Source organism: Mastigoproctus giganteus, chromosome 10 (assembly GCF_048544385.1).
Source record: "Mastigoproctus giganteus isolate SK-2022 chromosome 10, ASM4854438v1, whole genome shotgun sequence".
Taxonomy (NCBI): Eukaryota; Metazoa; Arthropoda; class Arachnida; order Uropygi; family Thelyphonidae; genus Mastigoproctus; species Mastigoproctus giganteus.
Window position 1 is genome coordinate 100,981,594 of NC_143584.1, and position 17,698 is coordinate 100,999,291.

General features: G+C 35.5%; 1 protein-coding gene across 1 annotated transcript in view; it reads left to right on the forward strand.

Annotated features, from left to right (window-relative positions):
- nSMase (neutral sphingomyelinase) overlaps window positions 1-17,698 on the forward strand; it is a 205,070-nt gene that overhangs the window by 125,764 nt on the left and 61,608 nt on the right. The window contains exon 5 of the mRNA XM_090382988.1: window positions 12,319-12,534. Coding sequence (XP_090239114.1) covers window positions 12,319-12,534 — 216 coding nt within the window. The remainder of the gene's footprint in view (window positions 1-12,318; window positions 12,535-17,698) is intronic.

Sequence of the window (17,698 nt, forward strand, 5' to 3'; positions counted from 1 at the left end):
ATTTATTGTCGATTTATTGTCATTACTTGAAAAGAGGCCACAAACCTGTCAGTTCTCCTTCATGCAACATAGATCCAATAACATTTCATTGTGTTAAGAATATTTTTATTAAACTAATAGTACATATATAATAACTGCATAGGAGCTTTTATATTACTATTAATTTAGAACAAATTTAAAAACATTAAATTGCCTTGCAAGATATTTTTGCAGATAAAAGAAAATGACCAAACATTATAAGCTACATTTATTCTTCCTCTGTGGTGTGAAACCAGTGAAAAGGGAAAAACTGCCTTCACACTTTCCAGGTGCTGCAGTGTTCTGACTGCAGCACCTTGCAGCAGTGTTGAGACCTTAGCCCTTTGACTGTGAAGAAAGAAAAATCATTTCTTAACAGACAAATAAAATAATTTTCTTTGGAAATTAGGTCATTGTGGAATACTACTAGACACAGAATGCATGATAGTTTTGCTGATTGCAGGTGTCTTGATTTTTATTGTTTTTTCCACCAAGAAAAAGCTTAATGATAACTTATGAAGTATGACCCTTCACCCCCCCCCCACCTGCAAAAATGTCTGTATTCAAAATTTTCCAAACTTTTTCTAAACTATTATTAATCTAAATCATTTGGGTTTATATATTTTTTAATAAAAATTTTATTCTCAATGTAGTGAAGTGCTTTTTTTTTCTTTTCAATCTGAACTCGGATTACTGCAAAATACATTGATAGCTTCGAACCGTTCATATCATCCTCAGGTAACCTTAACACCCTTGAAACAAGTGTGTGTAACTCCACCCTGCCAATTATGCAAAAAATGGTATCTCATGATTGGTTATCAGATCCCTTGAGATTTTTCACCTGTATGGATTTGTCTGATAAGACTCAGGATCCATCCTTGAAATCCATCCTAATAAAATCAGACAGTAAAGAATGTATGCAATAGCAATGAGTACAAATGATTTACTCCATCACTTTTCCTTCCCCCATTCCAAATATACTTATTCGAAACTTTGTGGCACACACTAAAGATTTGCTTCAACACATCTGATTTCTTCTAGTCCATCCTCAGGGATGTGTCAGTGGGACCAAGCTTCAAGTGTGCACTGTTCTTATATGGGCTTCCTATACCTTAAATCAAGCCTACAAATTAAAATGGCAAGAAAATGGAAGTTTTTTGCCCCCTCCCCCACACAATAACCTCTGAAGTAAACTGGATGAATGGAAATTATCCATTAAACAAATCAATAACTCATCTTCTCACCCTCTTGTATAATGGCAAGTATATAGTTGACACAGCATTTTCATACATATACATACCTGCCAGCTCATTGGATTTATGATGGAGAATCTGTGGTTTTGACCATGCCTCTCCATTTCACTTTCATGACAATTTTTATCCTTTTCAAAAAAAATAAATATATATATATAACACTTTACCTTTGCCATTAAATTCTGAATTTCTTTAAATTTCTGATTATTTTCAGTCTTGGGAACACTTAGTATTGTTCTCTGTTATGTGTAACCTTAGCATTTTTATTTTCTGTTTTTTTTTTTTTTTTGTTTGGTTTTCTTTGTTATGTGTAATGTGAAGGTAATTAACAACATCCTTCACGTGATCACACATAACAGGACAACACCTTAATATTGTTCCCTGTTATTTGGGACTTTAACATTTATTGTGTGCGTGCATGCATTACTGTTAATTACCTGTGTGTGTGTGTGTGTGTGTGTGTGTGTGTGTGTGTGTGTGTGTGTGTGTGTGTGTGTGTGTACAGGTAATTAACAGTGTGCGTACAGGTAATTAACAGTGTCATCTTACTAAAGTATCCTTTAGTAAGATGGCAGAGAAATATGACTTGAAATTTTTAGATGTACATGCAGTTTTTTCCAGGTATTATAAAAGCTGGAGAAGGTAAAACATTTACTTTGTGTACTGTAAGTAGAGGTGATATTTAAATTTAAAGTGAGGGAATTGTGATGTAATCAGACATTTGCATACAAATAAATATGAATACAACGTGTTCATGTTTATGCTGTGTATGAATACATATGCAGTGTGAACACATGTCGTAGAAATGTGTACAAAAACATGTAGATGTGCAGAAAGAAATACAAAAATAGGTATAGCATTTCACCGTGAAAATGATATTATCATATATGCCAAATGTTAATTTACATCATTTATCATAGAATATGAGTTGCTCTTAGCATTTAGGTGCTATCAGGAGATGACATTTCCTGATAGCTCGTTGCAGAAGAACAGAAACAAGAGCCATTATTCTTTAGGGAAATTGTAAAGGGAGAAAAGAAGAGGCAATGATGGTTCTGAAAATGTAATGTGTTATTTTCATTGGATACAGATGGTATTAATCAAAGTGGATCTAAGGTATGTCCCATTATGGTGACCTTTCCTTAAAAAAAGACAAATGTTAAATGAAAAGCAGTGTGCTCTTAGTGCCAGTTCTGATGGCGACTTCTATAAGGCACTTTGTGAATCATCTTCTAAATAACCTAAAACCATGTGATATTCCTTTCGAAAACTTTCTAGCATTTAGTGTTGATAATGCCCTTGTTATGGTAGGCCTAAAAACTGGAGTAGCAAGATACTAAAAATTGAGTATTCCATACCATTTGGTTAATTTGTGCATTGAAAGGCTGAAAAGGAAACTGCATGCCTTCCCATGAAGGTAGATGAATGTTTGATGGGGTTGTTTACTTCCATTCTTGAAAGAAGTGCTAAATGGATCTTGAGGTTGTCAAAGACATCCTCTCAGATATGCCAGACAAGCTGTACTTGCTACATGGGAATCTAAAATGCTGATGGAACTGACAGCTAAATCCTCTGCTTGCACTTTCACGATGTTGGGTCTGTTAGTAATCCTGGGTATAACCTCTATGGACAAGCACACTGTGGGTGACCACCCAGGTGTGAACCAACATAAGCAGGGGTCGAGGTGTAGTGCCAACACCACATAGAGGAATGCCGTCCTCTATGTGTTACCAAGCAGTACTAGGTGGTAGATGACTCTCATCAACTGGTGCAATACCACCACTTTGCTTATTTGAGGCTTGAAGAGGTGAAACTCATGTTTAGTCTCCAGAGCTAAGTTCTGGTCAACCCTTCCCCATCTCTTCCATCATGCAGTATGACAGATGACTTTGATGAACATCATGGCAAGATCCAATCTTCCTTACATTTTGAGGGTACGAACAGTTCTGAAACGGTGTTCACAGACCGGCCACTAGTTAGTACACTGGATCGAACTTGTTGTTAACTCTTTAGGAGGCTTCTGGATCAGCTAGTGTATGATCTTGCTACCTCTACTCTGCCAGATAGTGACTGGAGGAAGTCCGAGTAGTGTGTATGCCGGAGGCATTGTTGAGGCCACGTTATATCAAGGATCTGGGTATATTCTTACCATGTGTACGCCATATCGAAAAATTTCATTACTTCATACAGCATGTCTCCCCCACTTTTTCTTACTATTGAACACACTATGAATTGTCAAACTAATAGAGTAAACTTATCTACGAAAAGATCTAAACCTCCCAAATACTTCCTAGTTCATTTCACAAATATACATGGTCTCAATTCTAATCTCAGCGATGTTCATTTTCACTTGCAGTCTGCCAAACCCCATGTACTTTTTTCTGACAGAATCTCAGTTATCGGTTGATTCAACTACTACTCATCTCAGTTTCCCAAATTATTTGCTGTATGATTCCTTTTGCCTCGAAGGTGGTACATGTGCATATCTCCGTGTCAGAGACTTGATAATTTGGAATCTCCTCTGGCTTAAAATCTCTCTGCCTCATTTTGTCAAATTCATCTGTTGTGTCTACCGTTCTCCCAACTCCACTAACCACTTGGAATTCTTTGACTTCCTCTATTTGCAACTTGACTTTCTTCAGTCCAACTTTCTTAACAGTGAGGTAATTTTCCTTGGTGATTTTAATGTTCACAACTCCAGCTGGCTTCCGTTTTCTAGTCACACCGACCCAGCTGGTCGAGATGCTGAGGCTTTTGCAATTACTAATAACCTTGCACAGATTGTACATTTACCTACAAGAATACTGGACAGTCCTAACCATACAGCCAATACACTTTATCTTTTTCTCACAAACAACAAACAACCCTTCTAAGTACACGGTCGAAGTGAGTGGTCCTTTAGACACCTCAGATCACAACTTGGTGATTGTCTCTTCTCCAATGGAGCATTTATCTCATGGTTATTCCCAACCTTGTATTGTTTGGCATTACAAGAATGTAGAATTGGATGACCTGCAAGATTTCTTTTATTTTCCTTGGTTGCATTACTGTTTCAAAACTTCTGATGTCAATGTTTGCTCAGATCGTGTCAGTGAAATTATTCTTATAGGAATAGAATCCTTTATCCCACACTCCACTTTAAAATCTCGTCCTTTATCTCAACCTTGGTTTTCCAGTAAATATGCTAAGGCTGTTCAAGACAAGAACATTGCATATCGTAATTGGCTTGTTTCCAGTTCTTCAGTTTCATTTTTCTGCGTACACTAAAGTGGGCAACAATTGTAAAGGTGTTATTAATCAGTCCAAACTAGATTTTGAACAGGCTAAGAGTAGAAAACTTGTTTCTTGCTCTAATGGTAGCTGAGCATTCTGGTCTCTTGCCAAAGCTATTGGTGCAACTTTTGCCCATCTCTGCTCCCAACTCTGTCAAAACCAGATGGTTCTGTTGTCACTTCAGTCAAGTATAAGGCTGACCTGGTAGCATCCCATTTTTCTTCCAACTCATGTATTAATGATCTTGGTAAAACACCTCTCACCATTCCCAACACGCTCCATTCAGTGCCTTCCGTGGTCTTCCATCAAAAGGATGTTAGTAGGAATTGAATGAATCTTGATACCAAGAAAGCTCCAACTCCCGATGGTATTTCTCCACTTGTTCTCAACATCTGTGCTTCTGAACTTACTCCTGTACTTTGCTGCCTTTTTTCACTTTCTTATTCCAAAGGTGGTTTTCCTTCTGCTTGGAAATTTGCTTATATCCAGCCAGTTCCTAAAAAGGGTGACAAATCCCTCCAATCCAATTATTGTCCCATTGCAATTACTTCTACTCTTTCTACAGTAATGGAGAAATCAATTAACCGCCAACTCTTAAACTACCAAGAAACTTTCTGTCCGATCAATAATCACCAGTATGGATTCCATCAGTATCGATCCACTGGTGATGTTCTGGCTTATGTTACCCATTTAAGGACAAATTCAATGTTAAAGTTCAGGGAAATACAAGCAGTTGCACTTGACATCTCAAAGGCTTTCAATCGTGTTTGGCATGAAGGTCTTCTAAACAAGCTTCTATCTTATGGTTTGCCAACTGTTCTTTGTAATTGGTTATCCAATTTTCTCTCTGATCGGTGACTGATGGTGATGGTAGATGGCTCTCTGACTTCTAACTGCTCCACTAATGCTTGTGTCCCCCAAGGTTCAGTTCTTTCTCCCACTCTTTTCCTTTTGTATATTAATGACCTCCTTCCATTGACTGGAAATCCTAAACATAGTTTTGCCAATGATAGCACATTGCATTCCACTTCCAATTTTGAGAAACCTTGCCCTGCCTCAATCAGCTTCAACTTCTCGAATATTCACTACCAATTTATTAAATGCCGATCCCCAGGTAATTCTCCAGTGGGGCAAAGACAACTTAGTTGATTTCAATCCTTCTAAAACTCAGTCTTGTCTTATATCTTATGTCTTGATATTATCCCAGGATCTTTTCGCCCAGGTATAAACTTCTCCTATAGTTGGTTTCTTCACTCTTCCTGCTGGTGTCAAATTGTCCCCAGAAGACTTCATCCATTGGTTCCATTCGCCTCTCATGGCAGCTTTGAAGGGTTTGTTAATGCTGACATCAAGTGGTTGGAGCTGGGATGTCAAGCTTCCAGTTATGACAGCAAGTTTTGTTTTTTGCTCTGCAGCAATCTTCTTTGTGTTTTTTGTTATGTGTGCCCTGAACTGATTAAGCACCAATAGGGTAGGTTTGCGTAAGAGCCCACCTGGTCTCCTGCTCCAAACTTTCTCAAACCAGATCTTCATTCCATCTGACCCTTGTCATGAACGTGGACAATCACTCCTCGAGGAATGTCTTTTTGGCATTGTTTTGCGTTTGAAAATCAGCATAGGAGGCAGCTTGGTTCTGTCGGCACAACAAGCTAAAACAACTGTATAATGGCTCTTTTCATGTCCACTTGTCTTCATAGTTACAGTTTTCACCCCTTTCTTATCAAATGACAAAACGATGAAATTCAAGGACCTTCTGCTCATAGCTTTCAGGCATCTTTTGGGCAAGTCTGGTGCGTGTACGCATGCTTAGTCCATTCCGTTTTATGAACCTGAAGCACCAATTGTGTCCTCCTTTGAAATCAGTAACTTCTTTTCCATCAGCAATTCTTCTTGCCTCATGCTGAACCATCTTTGTGGACACAGGAATTCCAGTTGCCCTTTGCTCTTCAATCCACATCTTCAATTCCCTCTTTAAATTAGGCCATTTTGCTGACTTGCCTCTCATGGCCTTCTTCTGCCGTGGCAGGGCACCTCCGTAGCCAGGTGGGAAGGAGCAGCAGTGCGTAGCACACGCTTCTTGATTAGACCGGGGTTCGAGCCCGTCACCACCAAATACGGAGGATGCGTAAAGGTCAGGAATGACCACCGCATATTCACGGAGCAATATGGCCCTAGTTGCTAATGCTCCTAAAAACCAAACAACAACAATAACAACAACAACATCTGCCATGGCATTTTCAGTAGGGTTTGTTCTCCCCGTAGCCAGTCTCGGATTGTTTTCTCAGTTGGAGGAGGACCAAACTTACGTTCAGCAGCACGATTTCCATTCACTTTTAACTTGAATTCAGCACTGTACGAAAATCTTTTCTGAGCCATTTCTGGGCAGAACGTGGCAAAACATAACCTGATATACCGGTAACAAGTGCGAAACAAGAGCAGAAGACACACCCAGTTTTTAGATCCCAAATTTTTTGAAAAAGGGTGCGTCTTATACGTGGGGAAATATGGTACTTTAGCAGGATCATCAATATTTGAACCATCTATGTTAAGTGGACCAAATAACTGGCCTGTGGAGATTTTAATTTTTTCCAAAATTGATGGTGTTTTGGGTGTACTTATAGTGCCAATTCTAAAAGTCCAAACTTGTTTTTTTAGGTACAAATTCTGTGGATTTCTTTGTTAAGACCTGTAAATAAGGTACCTACAATATATAATCCCTCAAAACATTTCCTCTGCATTCATTTGTTTTTTTTTGTGTTGTCATCATAACTAATATCTGCTTTTAATGCCATTGTGAAAGTTAACAACAAAGATAAATGTAACTTTGGTTACCAAAGATTAGTATTTTGTGGTGAACAAAGGCAGGATATAACATCATTTATGAAAAATGTATATGCTCCATATTTTAGAATTAAATTAGGTGACCACGGTGTGAAGAGAATCTTGGATCATATTAATAACTACTACTACTTTTGTTACATAAATATAGAATCTTATTAAGTGAAGTAAAAACAGTGCATTATGTACCTTAATGATATTACTTTAGTTGTAAGACCAGTAACCTGTGGCGCGCCTCCGTAGCCAGGTGGGAAGGAGCAGCAGTGCGTAGCACACGCTTCTTGATTAGACCGGGGTTCGAGCCCGTCACCACCAAATATGGAGGATGCGGAAAGGTCAGGGAATGACCACCGCATATCCCGGAGCAATATGGCCTTAGTTGCTAATGCTCCTAAAAACCAAATAACAAACATAACAACAGTAACCTGTGGATTTGAACTAAAAGTACCACCTCCACCAGTTCTTGAACATGTTATTATGTTTTCAGATCCCGAATCTGACATTTGTGATGAGATTGATATTGACTCTTGGGACAAACAAATTTACAACTCTGGACCATAGCTGTTTACACAGAGCAAACTCAATAATCTCACGAGAGATTTAAATCTATCCTAAGGTCTGCAGAGCTTTTAGGGTGAAGACTGAAATTCAAGAGTTTGCTAGCTCCCAGGAATAGTCTTTTCATGGTATAGATATTGTGATAAGGAATTGGCTTCTTATTTTTCTGAAGAAGGCTCAATGATGTATTGCAACAATATTCCAGCACTTACAAACTTATTTAGTATTTTCTACCAAAACAACAGAGTAAAGGCTATTTATTGACTCATCAAAGCAAAGCCTCAAAGGAATTTACCTTTGTAATGTAAACAAGTAGACTTCTTGAGCTCCTGTGAATTATAACTGTTTCTTTAGTAATTTTATCGTATTTTTGATTAACATATTAATTTGTGTTTTAAAAATAGATTAAATAGACTTTTAGTAGTGTCTGTTAGCTTAGTTTTTAAATTTAGTTAGTAATTTTGAAAGTTAAGACTCTCTACTCGTCTGCTATTCTATCGGAGTTTCGGCGTGAATATTGTAGCACGTAGATTAATAGGGTTTCAATTGTAATATATCAGTAGTTTGAAGGTTTTAATCACTTTTTGGGCATATATATTTTGTATTTAGCTCAGGATATAACTAATTTAACATTGTGATCGTTACGGTTAAATCTGATAGCATATATATCTCAAACTTGGCAGCATAAGATATAACATAAAACTAAATGGCGTAATATGTGTCATGTGTTAGCATAGTATAGTGTTGCATAATCAAGTGTAGTATAGTCAATTAATCAATTTAATTTATTAACCTTATTAATTTTCATTGTTAATTAATTAAATTGTATTTAAACGGAAATCATGCCCCAGACTAGAGCAGCAAAGCAACGTACACAAAATAGCAGGAATGCTGTGGTTCAGGGGGAGAACCGAAGTGGGTGATTCTCCAACGCATCACTGCCTAGAAAAATGTGCAACTTGTAAAATGTTTGCGGGCTTTTCTGGAACAGGACATGATCTAGCCAAGGAGAATGTCTTTGTGTGTGTGCGCTAGGTGCAGAGAGTGTCAAGAAATTAGGCAACAACTCAACCTTCTGATGGGCATCTATGAGAGTTTGTAGAGTAGTATATGCCCTCAAAGGAATCATTTTCACCTCTGCCTGCAGCTACTGCTATTCTTTTAGTCTGTGAATCCCCCAAGCTAGCAGTTTTGTGACCCACCTAACACTGCCTCGATAGCATCAGCAAATATTCTTGCACCCTTTCTATTTAAGTGTATCCCACCCCTGTAGAAGCAATCCTTTCCATTAACAAGCACAGACTACTCTGAAAAAAATTCTATCTCATGAGCCTTGCACACTCTCACCAGGGATGAGATTGTGCAAGGCTCTCAATATACACTTCCTCCATTCCTGTCTACATAGGTATTGTCACTGATTATTACACTACACATGTAGATTTCTTCTTCAGTATATAATACAGTGGACCCACACTTTATGACTGGTTCACTGTATGATCAAATCGCTTTATGATGGATTCTTCATAATAAAATACTGTTCATATACGATATGTAGTGAGCACCAGTTATTGTGATCATGTTTGGGAACTGAATTTTAATTCTATTAAACTGCAGTTCTGATAAGCGAAAATAGGAGGAATATTATCTATAGGCTATAAAAGTAAAGATATAAAGCACAAATTTGCACTTTACCTTACCAATTAACAAAATTAAATGATATGTGAAAATTGGAAGATTATTTTCCACAGGTTAGCAAAATAAAAATAAATTTACGCTTATGTATATAGCTTAATTAATATTACTGTAATATGTACATACTAACTAATCAATATTTCTTTTCACTACTGTAAAATTTAAAACAGCAAAAAAGATAAGCAGTCAATAACAAAGAATATGGCACACAAATTGCAACTAACATCATATGCACAAGTGAGATACGGAGTACCAAGTTTATGAAGCTTAAAAAAATAAGAATGAAGAGAAGATTCCGAAAATTTATTTATATTTTTTATATGATTGAAGATTTCATGGAAGAAGAAACATTTCAGCATACTAACGTAAACATTCACAAAATTTTAGCTATCTGTATTATCACAAATGCAATAAGATCGAATTTACTATCCATTTATAAAAGATTGCACTAACACAAAAGCCCAGTAAACCAAAATATGCATATTGTTTTTATTGTTTTATGGTAGTGACCTTTGGAAATGTGCTTTATAAAAATATTGCAATGGTGTTCAAAACTGATTCCTCAAACCAAAAGTATGATAACAATGAAAGCGTAACTCATTTTAATAATTTGAAATTTGATTCTCTAAAGCGGCTGATTTGACTAACTGTTGATTGTGTTAACCAGCGCCTACTTATTTTACTTTACGATTGATTTCACTTTACAATTGTCTCCGTCTGGACCATGGTCCTTCCTCTCAGCCAATAGCAGCATTTGTAAAGAGTGTTGGCTGTGTGTTTTGTTTTTGCATTCTTTGAAGTGATTTTTTGTGTTGTGCTTCAGTTTTTTAATCAGTATATACAATTTACATTATAAAAGTCCCGTTTTAGAGAGATAAATAGCTTAGTTTTATAGTGAAAATTTCAACTTCCAAGGTCGTGGAATGAATTACCAAAACACAGTCTGTTATTGGGTTCACATTATATTTTCACGATACGATGGTGTCTCTGGAATGGATTAATATCGTAAAGTAGGGTCCACTGGATTATTATTAATACAGATAGTTGATAGTCGATATTCATCAATGTTCAAAGCTGTAGAATGGGATGACTACGGACCTCTTGAATGGAGTGAATGGTTTTATTTGGCATGCTTCCAGGCATATGTGGCAGATAGTCATCAATGATCTTACAGTTGTAGGTACTGTTGTAAACTTCCTGTGATATTTATAGGATATGCCATCACAGTAAATTTTACTGTTGACAAAGGAGGTGGTTGTCTCTGAAAGCTCCAGTGTGTTTTAGTAATTTACTTTTTAGTTTTATTCTTTTAACACTGTTTTATTGTTTTTATATTATTGAGTCAATGCATGTATTACTTGTGTTTTATTTCAATAAATTATTCTTCCATTTATTAGGTTATATATATATTTTTGCAGATTATTATGAAATTCATTATGACATTCATTGAGAACTGTACAAAACTCGTGGATTTCTCAAAAAGAAGACATTGCACATTTAAGAGAAAAGCTGATGTGACCTTGTTTTAAAGTCACATGGTTTTGATAAGTTTCAGGCCAGCATGTTCCGATTTCATAAAGAATGCTACCTTCATTAACATATTAGTTGCTGTAATATTAAAAGTAGATTTCTGTTGTCTCGGATTTTTTTTTTTTTTTTTGAAAATATAATTAAAAGGCATTGTTAATGAAGAGATGTCAATGCATGTATTAATTAAATTTAAATATTTATTGTTATTTCTCTCATCAGGTCTGTTTCACAGCCAGTTTAATAAATTTTATAGTAACAGGCCATGAGGTACAAACATTGTATCCATGCTCTTATCAGCTGCTGTGACCACAGAGTAGTTGCTGTTACCCTGTTTGAATGTGTTTATTGGTTAGTACATTGGGATGTTTCATGCTATAGGTGCCCTGTTTTGCCATGGCTTTGTTATGAGGATGAATATGCACAATCACAAAAACTAAGCAACAGCCATGTGGTACAAGTTTGGTGTCTCACCTATATTGATTGTTGTTAGGACACAGAGTATTTATTCTTTTATATTTTTAACCTTCTTTGACCGTAAACAAGTTTAATCACATAAACTACTATAGTATAGTGAGGAAGACAAACAAGTTGTGGTTTTATCAGTTAATTATAAATAAAAATTTTTGCATTTCAAAATAAAGGTTAAATTTATGTCAGTAAATATAAAAATAACAGCGTTACTTACTTTTATAATTTTGTTATTTTTAGTAGGATATGTGAAGCTACTTCATATATCCATAACTTATCCAAAAATAAACAGAAAAAAAAAATTAAACTAAAATCATATTTTGATTTGCTAAGCCATGCATGTTTATTTTACATTGAAGAATATGCTGTCTGTGATATAAATGTTGTGATGTCATGGTGATTAATGTGTTTAAGAGAAAAAATGCTTTGGACATCTGTCCAGTATATTTTGGAATTTTATAAAATACACTAAAATTCAGGTAGAGTATTTTGATTATTTATTCAAAAATTTGTTACTTTATATTTCACTCTAAATTGTGTTAAGTACGTAATTTAAAATGAAAAATCATGAGTTATTTTTAGAAGATTTTTTTTTTTTTTTGTTGTTTAATTCTTTTAAGATGTAATATATTGGAGGACTTTGAAATTTTTGCTTTCTGATTAAAGGACTTTGCAATATACTTAATAGCTACTTGCTGAATATGACAGACTTAATGACCAGTATCTTCCACATCGTGTGGTGCAGGCATTTGAATTCAGTCAATTTGTTCGAATGACCAGTGATACAGCTGATCTAAGCATCATTTCTGGCGACTTTAATAGTGAACCATCTGATCTCCCATATCGTATCATCATAAATAATGTTGGCTGCTGTGATGCTTTTTTGTTGCAATTGGCTGGTGGTGTAAGTAAATATCATATTACTTAATAGGGTAAAAATTTAGAAATATTAAAAATATTCTTATAAATACAGATATCACTTAAATGCATATTTAGATTTATAAGGATGAGTAAATTAAAACAAGAATTATTTTTTTACCCACAAAATCACTGGTGCTTTATTTTTCAAAAAAAAAAAAAAAACATCACAATTTAGGCACTTAATCCAGCTGTACACCATATTTTTTATAACCTGCTCATGAAAGTCTTTTGTTTGCTGTTGGCACCATCATTTTGATAGCTTTCTGCACTTTCTAATCTGTCTGAAATCAATGTTGGTACCTGTGTGGAAGGCCCAGATGCCAAGCTTCAATTATTGTTAACATTGACTGTTAAATCTGTTATTTTCTGCTTTCTATTTATTATTTTGTTTTGATTCTCAATTAGATAAAGAAAAATACAGTGGAACGTTGATTGTCTAATGGCAGATTTGATGCTGGTTAATTAAAAAAAATTAAATTTATTCACAGAAAATTCACAGTTTGTATTTCATTTGTAATTGATTTATATAAATAAAGTGAGAGAAAAAATGAGGTAGATAAAGAGTGATAGAAGGGGGATAGAAGGTAACAAAAGGAAATGTGTAATAAGAGAAAAATAATTACAAAATTGACGAAATAAGGATGTTGCCACACAACTTACAAAACCAGCCTCTCATCAGGCATCAATGGCCAGGATTTCAAGCAAAATAGCAACATGTCTTCATTTCTGATATAAACCACAAGTCAAATGGAAAAAAAGCATAAACATAAATAAAAAGGAGAATAAAATTTTGTTACTAAAATAAATGAAAATGAAAATAAAATTTTTTGTGAACAAAATAATTTTTTTTACAAAGATTGAACAGGAGGGTGTATATAAAATGCTTAGATGTGCTGCCAAAATTTTCCAACTGTTAATTGTTGCCAGCACCCATTCATGTGGTTCACCTCGCATGACCACCATACCGGGCATTCTTTTTTAATTTTTATACTAATGTTTTTCAACTGAAGAAAGGCAACCTATGCCCGAAAGCTATCGATGTATGTTTATTTTAAAATGGTTTATTAAAATTGTCTTCAATTTTAATAAACCATTCTAAGTTTTAAGAAGTGTAAAAGTGGCTGAACAGTGTGTAAGAATGTTGAGAAAATATAGAAGAAATGCTAATGAAACATTAGTGAAGAGATCTAATAGACTAAGAGACTGAAACGAGACTACGACTACGAAGATGGGCAGAAAACATTGAAGAAAGAGAAGCAAGATTGGAAATGAGAAGACGGTCGAAATGCCTTAGGACTAATCAAATAGAAATACCGGATGGAATAATCAACAAGCTGTAATTAATGTGGAAGAGCAAGACAGGAAATATGCGTTACAACTGTGAGTATTGCAATGCAAGATATTGGGGACATGAGTTAAACATATCGATTAAATACACTAAATGCTGTCATGATGAAAAGGTTTCACTTGACTTTGGTTTCACTATCTGAGACACCTGCTCTATTACGAGAGCTGTAAGCAGCTCTCGTATCTGAGACACCTGCTCTATTACGAGAGCTGCTTACAGGGGATACATGCGAAGCAAATTACTACAGAGAACATATACAAGTATACAACTCTGCAGTGCTGTTCGCATCAATGGGCACAGAGATTAAATCACTGTCTGGAAATGGTCCATACTGTTTTAGAATACACGGCCAGATTTACCATTTGGTGTCACTGCTATATCTAAATGAGGCAAATAAGCCAGGATATGGACAACTTTATATTTTCGATTCTGCTGAATCAACAACAAAATGGCTTGAAAAACAATCAAACCAAGGGTGAAGTAATGCAACAATTGGACAAGACGGTTAAGAGACGATATAATGCACCTACAGCCAAAACGGAGGTTGCTGCAATATTTGTTGGAGAAGATGGGGAACCACCTGAAAATAGAGACATAGGCATATATCCCACAGGTGACTGCTGTAGAATTATATCACTGCTAAACAACAATGGTGATGACTGAAGGATCTAGATTAAACTATTTACGCCATAATCAGAAAGATGGCGTATGTTATGCTGGGTACCTGTAGTTATTTGAAAATGACATGTGAACGTTACAGTTGACACTATGAAGAAGAAAACTAACATCTGGAAGATGGTATTAATTTGAGGATGAAGCAGAAGATAGAAGATACTATTAACACTGATGGGAGTGCCAAAAAGATGCCATTATCCCTCTGATGAGAGTGCTGAGAAGATGCTAGTAACACTCTGATGGGAGTTCTTTTTTCCTGAGTGCACAATTACTTCAAGGGGTACTTGTGTACTCAGTAAAAAAGAAGCTCAATTTATAGCCTTAAAAATTGACAAGGAATCAAAATTGTTCACTTCTTCATGCCACCTTTCTTTTCAATCTATTATGAACACTACTATGAAAACTCTTATCTTAAAAACATGTTTTTAATTATTTTTTTAAAATAACTTCTCTTTTGTTGCACTTCACACATTTTTAAAATCCTTTTTCGATAAGGAAGATAGTGGAGATAATAAAGGATTGTGTTATAGGCCTAACTCTGATGAGTACAAAGAACAGATATACAGAGAAATAGTGTGGGCCAGTAAATCAGAATGTCTTATATGTGGGATTTTGTGGAACTTGTGGGTTGGTCGCTCACAGACTAGCACGACTTTTGTGGATTTATTGGATGACTGTTTTCTACAGAGCATGGTAAAAAGGCAACAAGAGGGTGTAATACTCGTGATCTGATTATCAGCAATGATTATTCATGCATTAAGAATCTGCAGATAATGGAACTACTCGGTGACTGATCACAGTGTGCTGATGTGGGATTTACTTAAGATGTAACTACCATCAAGGGTAAAGGTAAGGGTTTTGCTTTTGTAAAAGTGACTACAGTTGTCTCAGTTTTTAAATTCTGTACACTGGGACCAATCAATGATGTTACTAGTAACAAATTCTAAATGGGAAGTATTCAGGGAAATAATCATAAAAGTTACTAGTTTTTTAATACCAACTAAGAAATACTGTTCAAGGTTTAGACCCAAATGTTTGTTAGATGAAATAATAAGACACATGACAGAGAAGAAAAATATATGAAATGCATATAAATTATCAGGCAACTCAGAAGCCTATGGTAGATATAAACTAGTCTATCATAAAGTCACAAAGCAAGATAGGCAAGCGAAGGCAGATTACGAGAAATCTTTGGCGTAGGATGCAAAGACATCTTTACTTATGTAAACACTAGAAGGAAGGAGATAAATCAGATTGCTCCCCTTCATATTGATAGTTCAACTGTTGATGATCCTGCTCAGGTTGCTGAAAAATTGAATAAATATTTTGCATCTACATTCACACATGAGGAATTCTTTAGTGAAGGATATGCCATAAGTTTATCAAACTCCAATGGAAAGCTAAATGATTTTGTAATAACTTTGGGGGAAAGTGGAAGAAGAATTGTTGAAGTTAAACATAAGAAAGGCACCTGGAATGGATGGGATCTATCCAATTATATTAAGGAAGGCAGTGAATGAAGCAAGCAAACCCTTAGCCATAATTATTAGAGCAACCTTGGATTCAGGGGATGCAGTCCCCTTGGACTGAAGATGTGTGAATATATCCCCAATTCACAAAGTGGGATTAAAAGGTGACGTGAGATATTACAGACCTGTTTGTTTAACTTCTGATCCAGGGAAAATTGATGGAGTCACTGGTAAATGAAGTCATGCAGGATCATCTGGACAAGGTTGCAATTATACTTCAGATGCATGGATTTATTAAGGAGAAATCTCTGACCAATTTGGTTGACTACTACGTTGTGGTCACAAAGGAACTGAATGCAAAAAAATAATTTGATATCACATACAGTGAAACTTCCCTTTAACGGAGAGCCATGGGGAACGAAAATGTGTCTGTTAGAGAGAAGTGTCCGCTAACAAGAAGTCTGAGGGAGAAAAAAAAAAGAAAGAAAGAAAAATCGTTAAACGTTTAATGTAAAATTAAATTAAATTATATACAGATTTTGCAAAATATTTTTGTAAAAAATATACATACAATTGTGCTATGCATATTATGACTTTATCTTAAGAAAAATACATACAGTAATCACTTATTTTCTTCTGCGCCTTCTTCCGGCTGATAATTTTGTTTTCAACATTTGTTTGGAATGAAGAAACCATCGAAAGTCCTTCACTATCTTCTTCAGCGGCGAAAAACATTTCTAAATGATTGATTTGAATGAGCACTTCTTCTATTTTCATCGGTGGTTCGTCGTTAATATGTTCTTCGACAGAATGACCTCCTTCCATTTCTTCATCCTCATGAGGAACTTCTTGAAAAATATCGATGATAATGTCGTTGATATGTAGAGCACCATCTTCTGTAGTGAGGTTCGAGTCTATATCTTTGTAGCCAGGGTCACTTGTAGCTGAAGTATCGTACATTATCAATAGATGTTGAAGTTCTTGTTCTTCTTGTTGCTCCACATTGCTGTTCACAACTTCAATTTTTGCGTTTGAGAAGGACTTTACAAAACAGTTCACGACAGTTTGTTTTCTAATTGCATTTACTGAAGAGGAAATCCATTGAATCGCATCTAGGATGCTGAGTTTATTTGCGAAGTCACTCGCACATGTTACATCGTTCATGTTTGCAATGAGATGTCTTAAAACACATTTTCTGTAGTGAAGTTTAAAATTTTTTATTATCCCTTGATCCAAGGGCTGACACTCTGGAGATGTGTTTGGTGGCAGAAAAACGATTTGAATGTTGAACAATTCAATGTGCAGGTGAGATGCAGCATTATCCATGAAAAGAATAATTTTTCTGTTTTGACGAATCATGTTTTGGTTAAAGTGACTTATCCATTCGCTCATGATATCTCGTGTCATCCACGCTTTTTAATTAGACTTCCAGTCAACATTCAAAAGATTCAACTTTATGCCCTTGAAACAACGAGGATTTTGTGGTTTTCCTATAACAAGAGGTTGTTCAAAGTTTCCCAGCATATTTGTACACAATAGTACAGTCAAGCGTTTCTTAGAAATTTTTCCGCCCTGGCACTTTTCGTTTTTAAGACTCATTGTTTTTTCAGGAAGAGCTTTAAAAAACAACCCTGTTTCGTCACAGTTGTAAATAT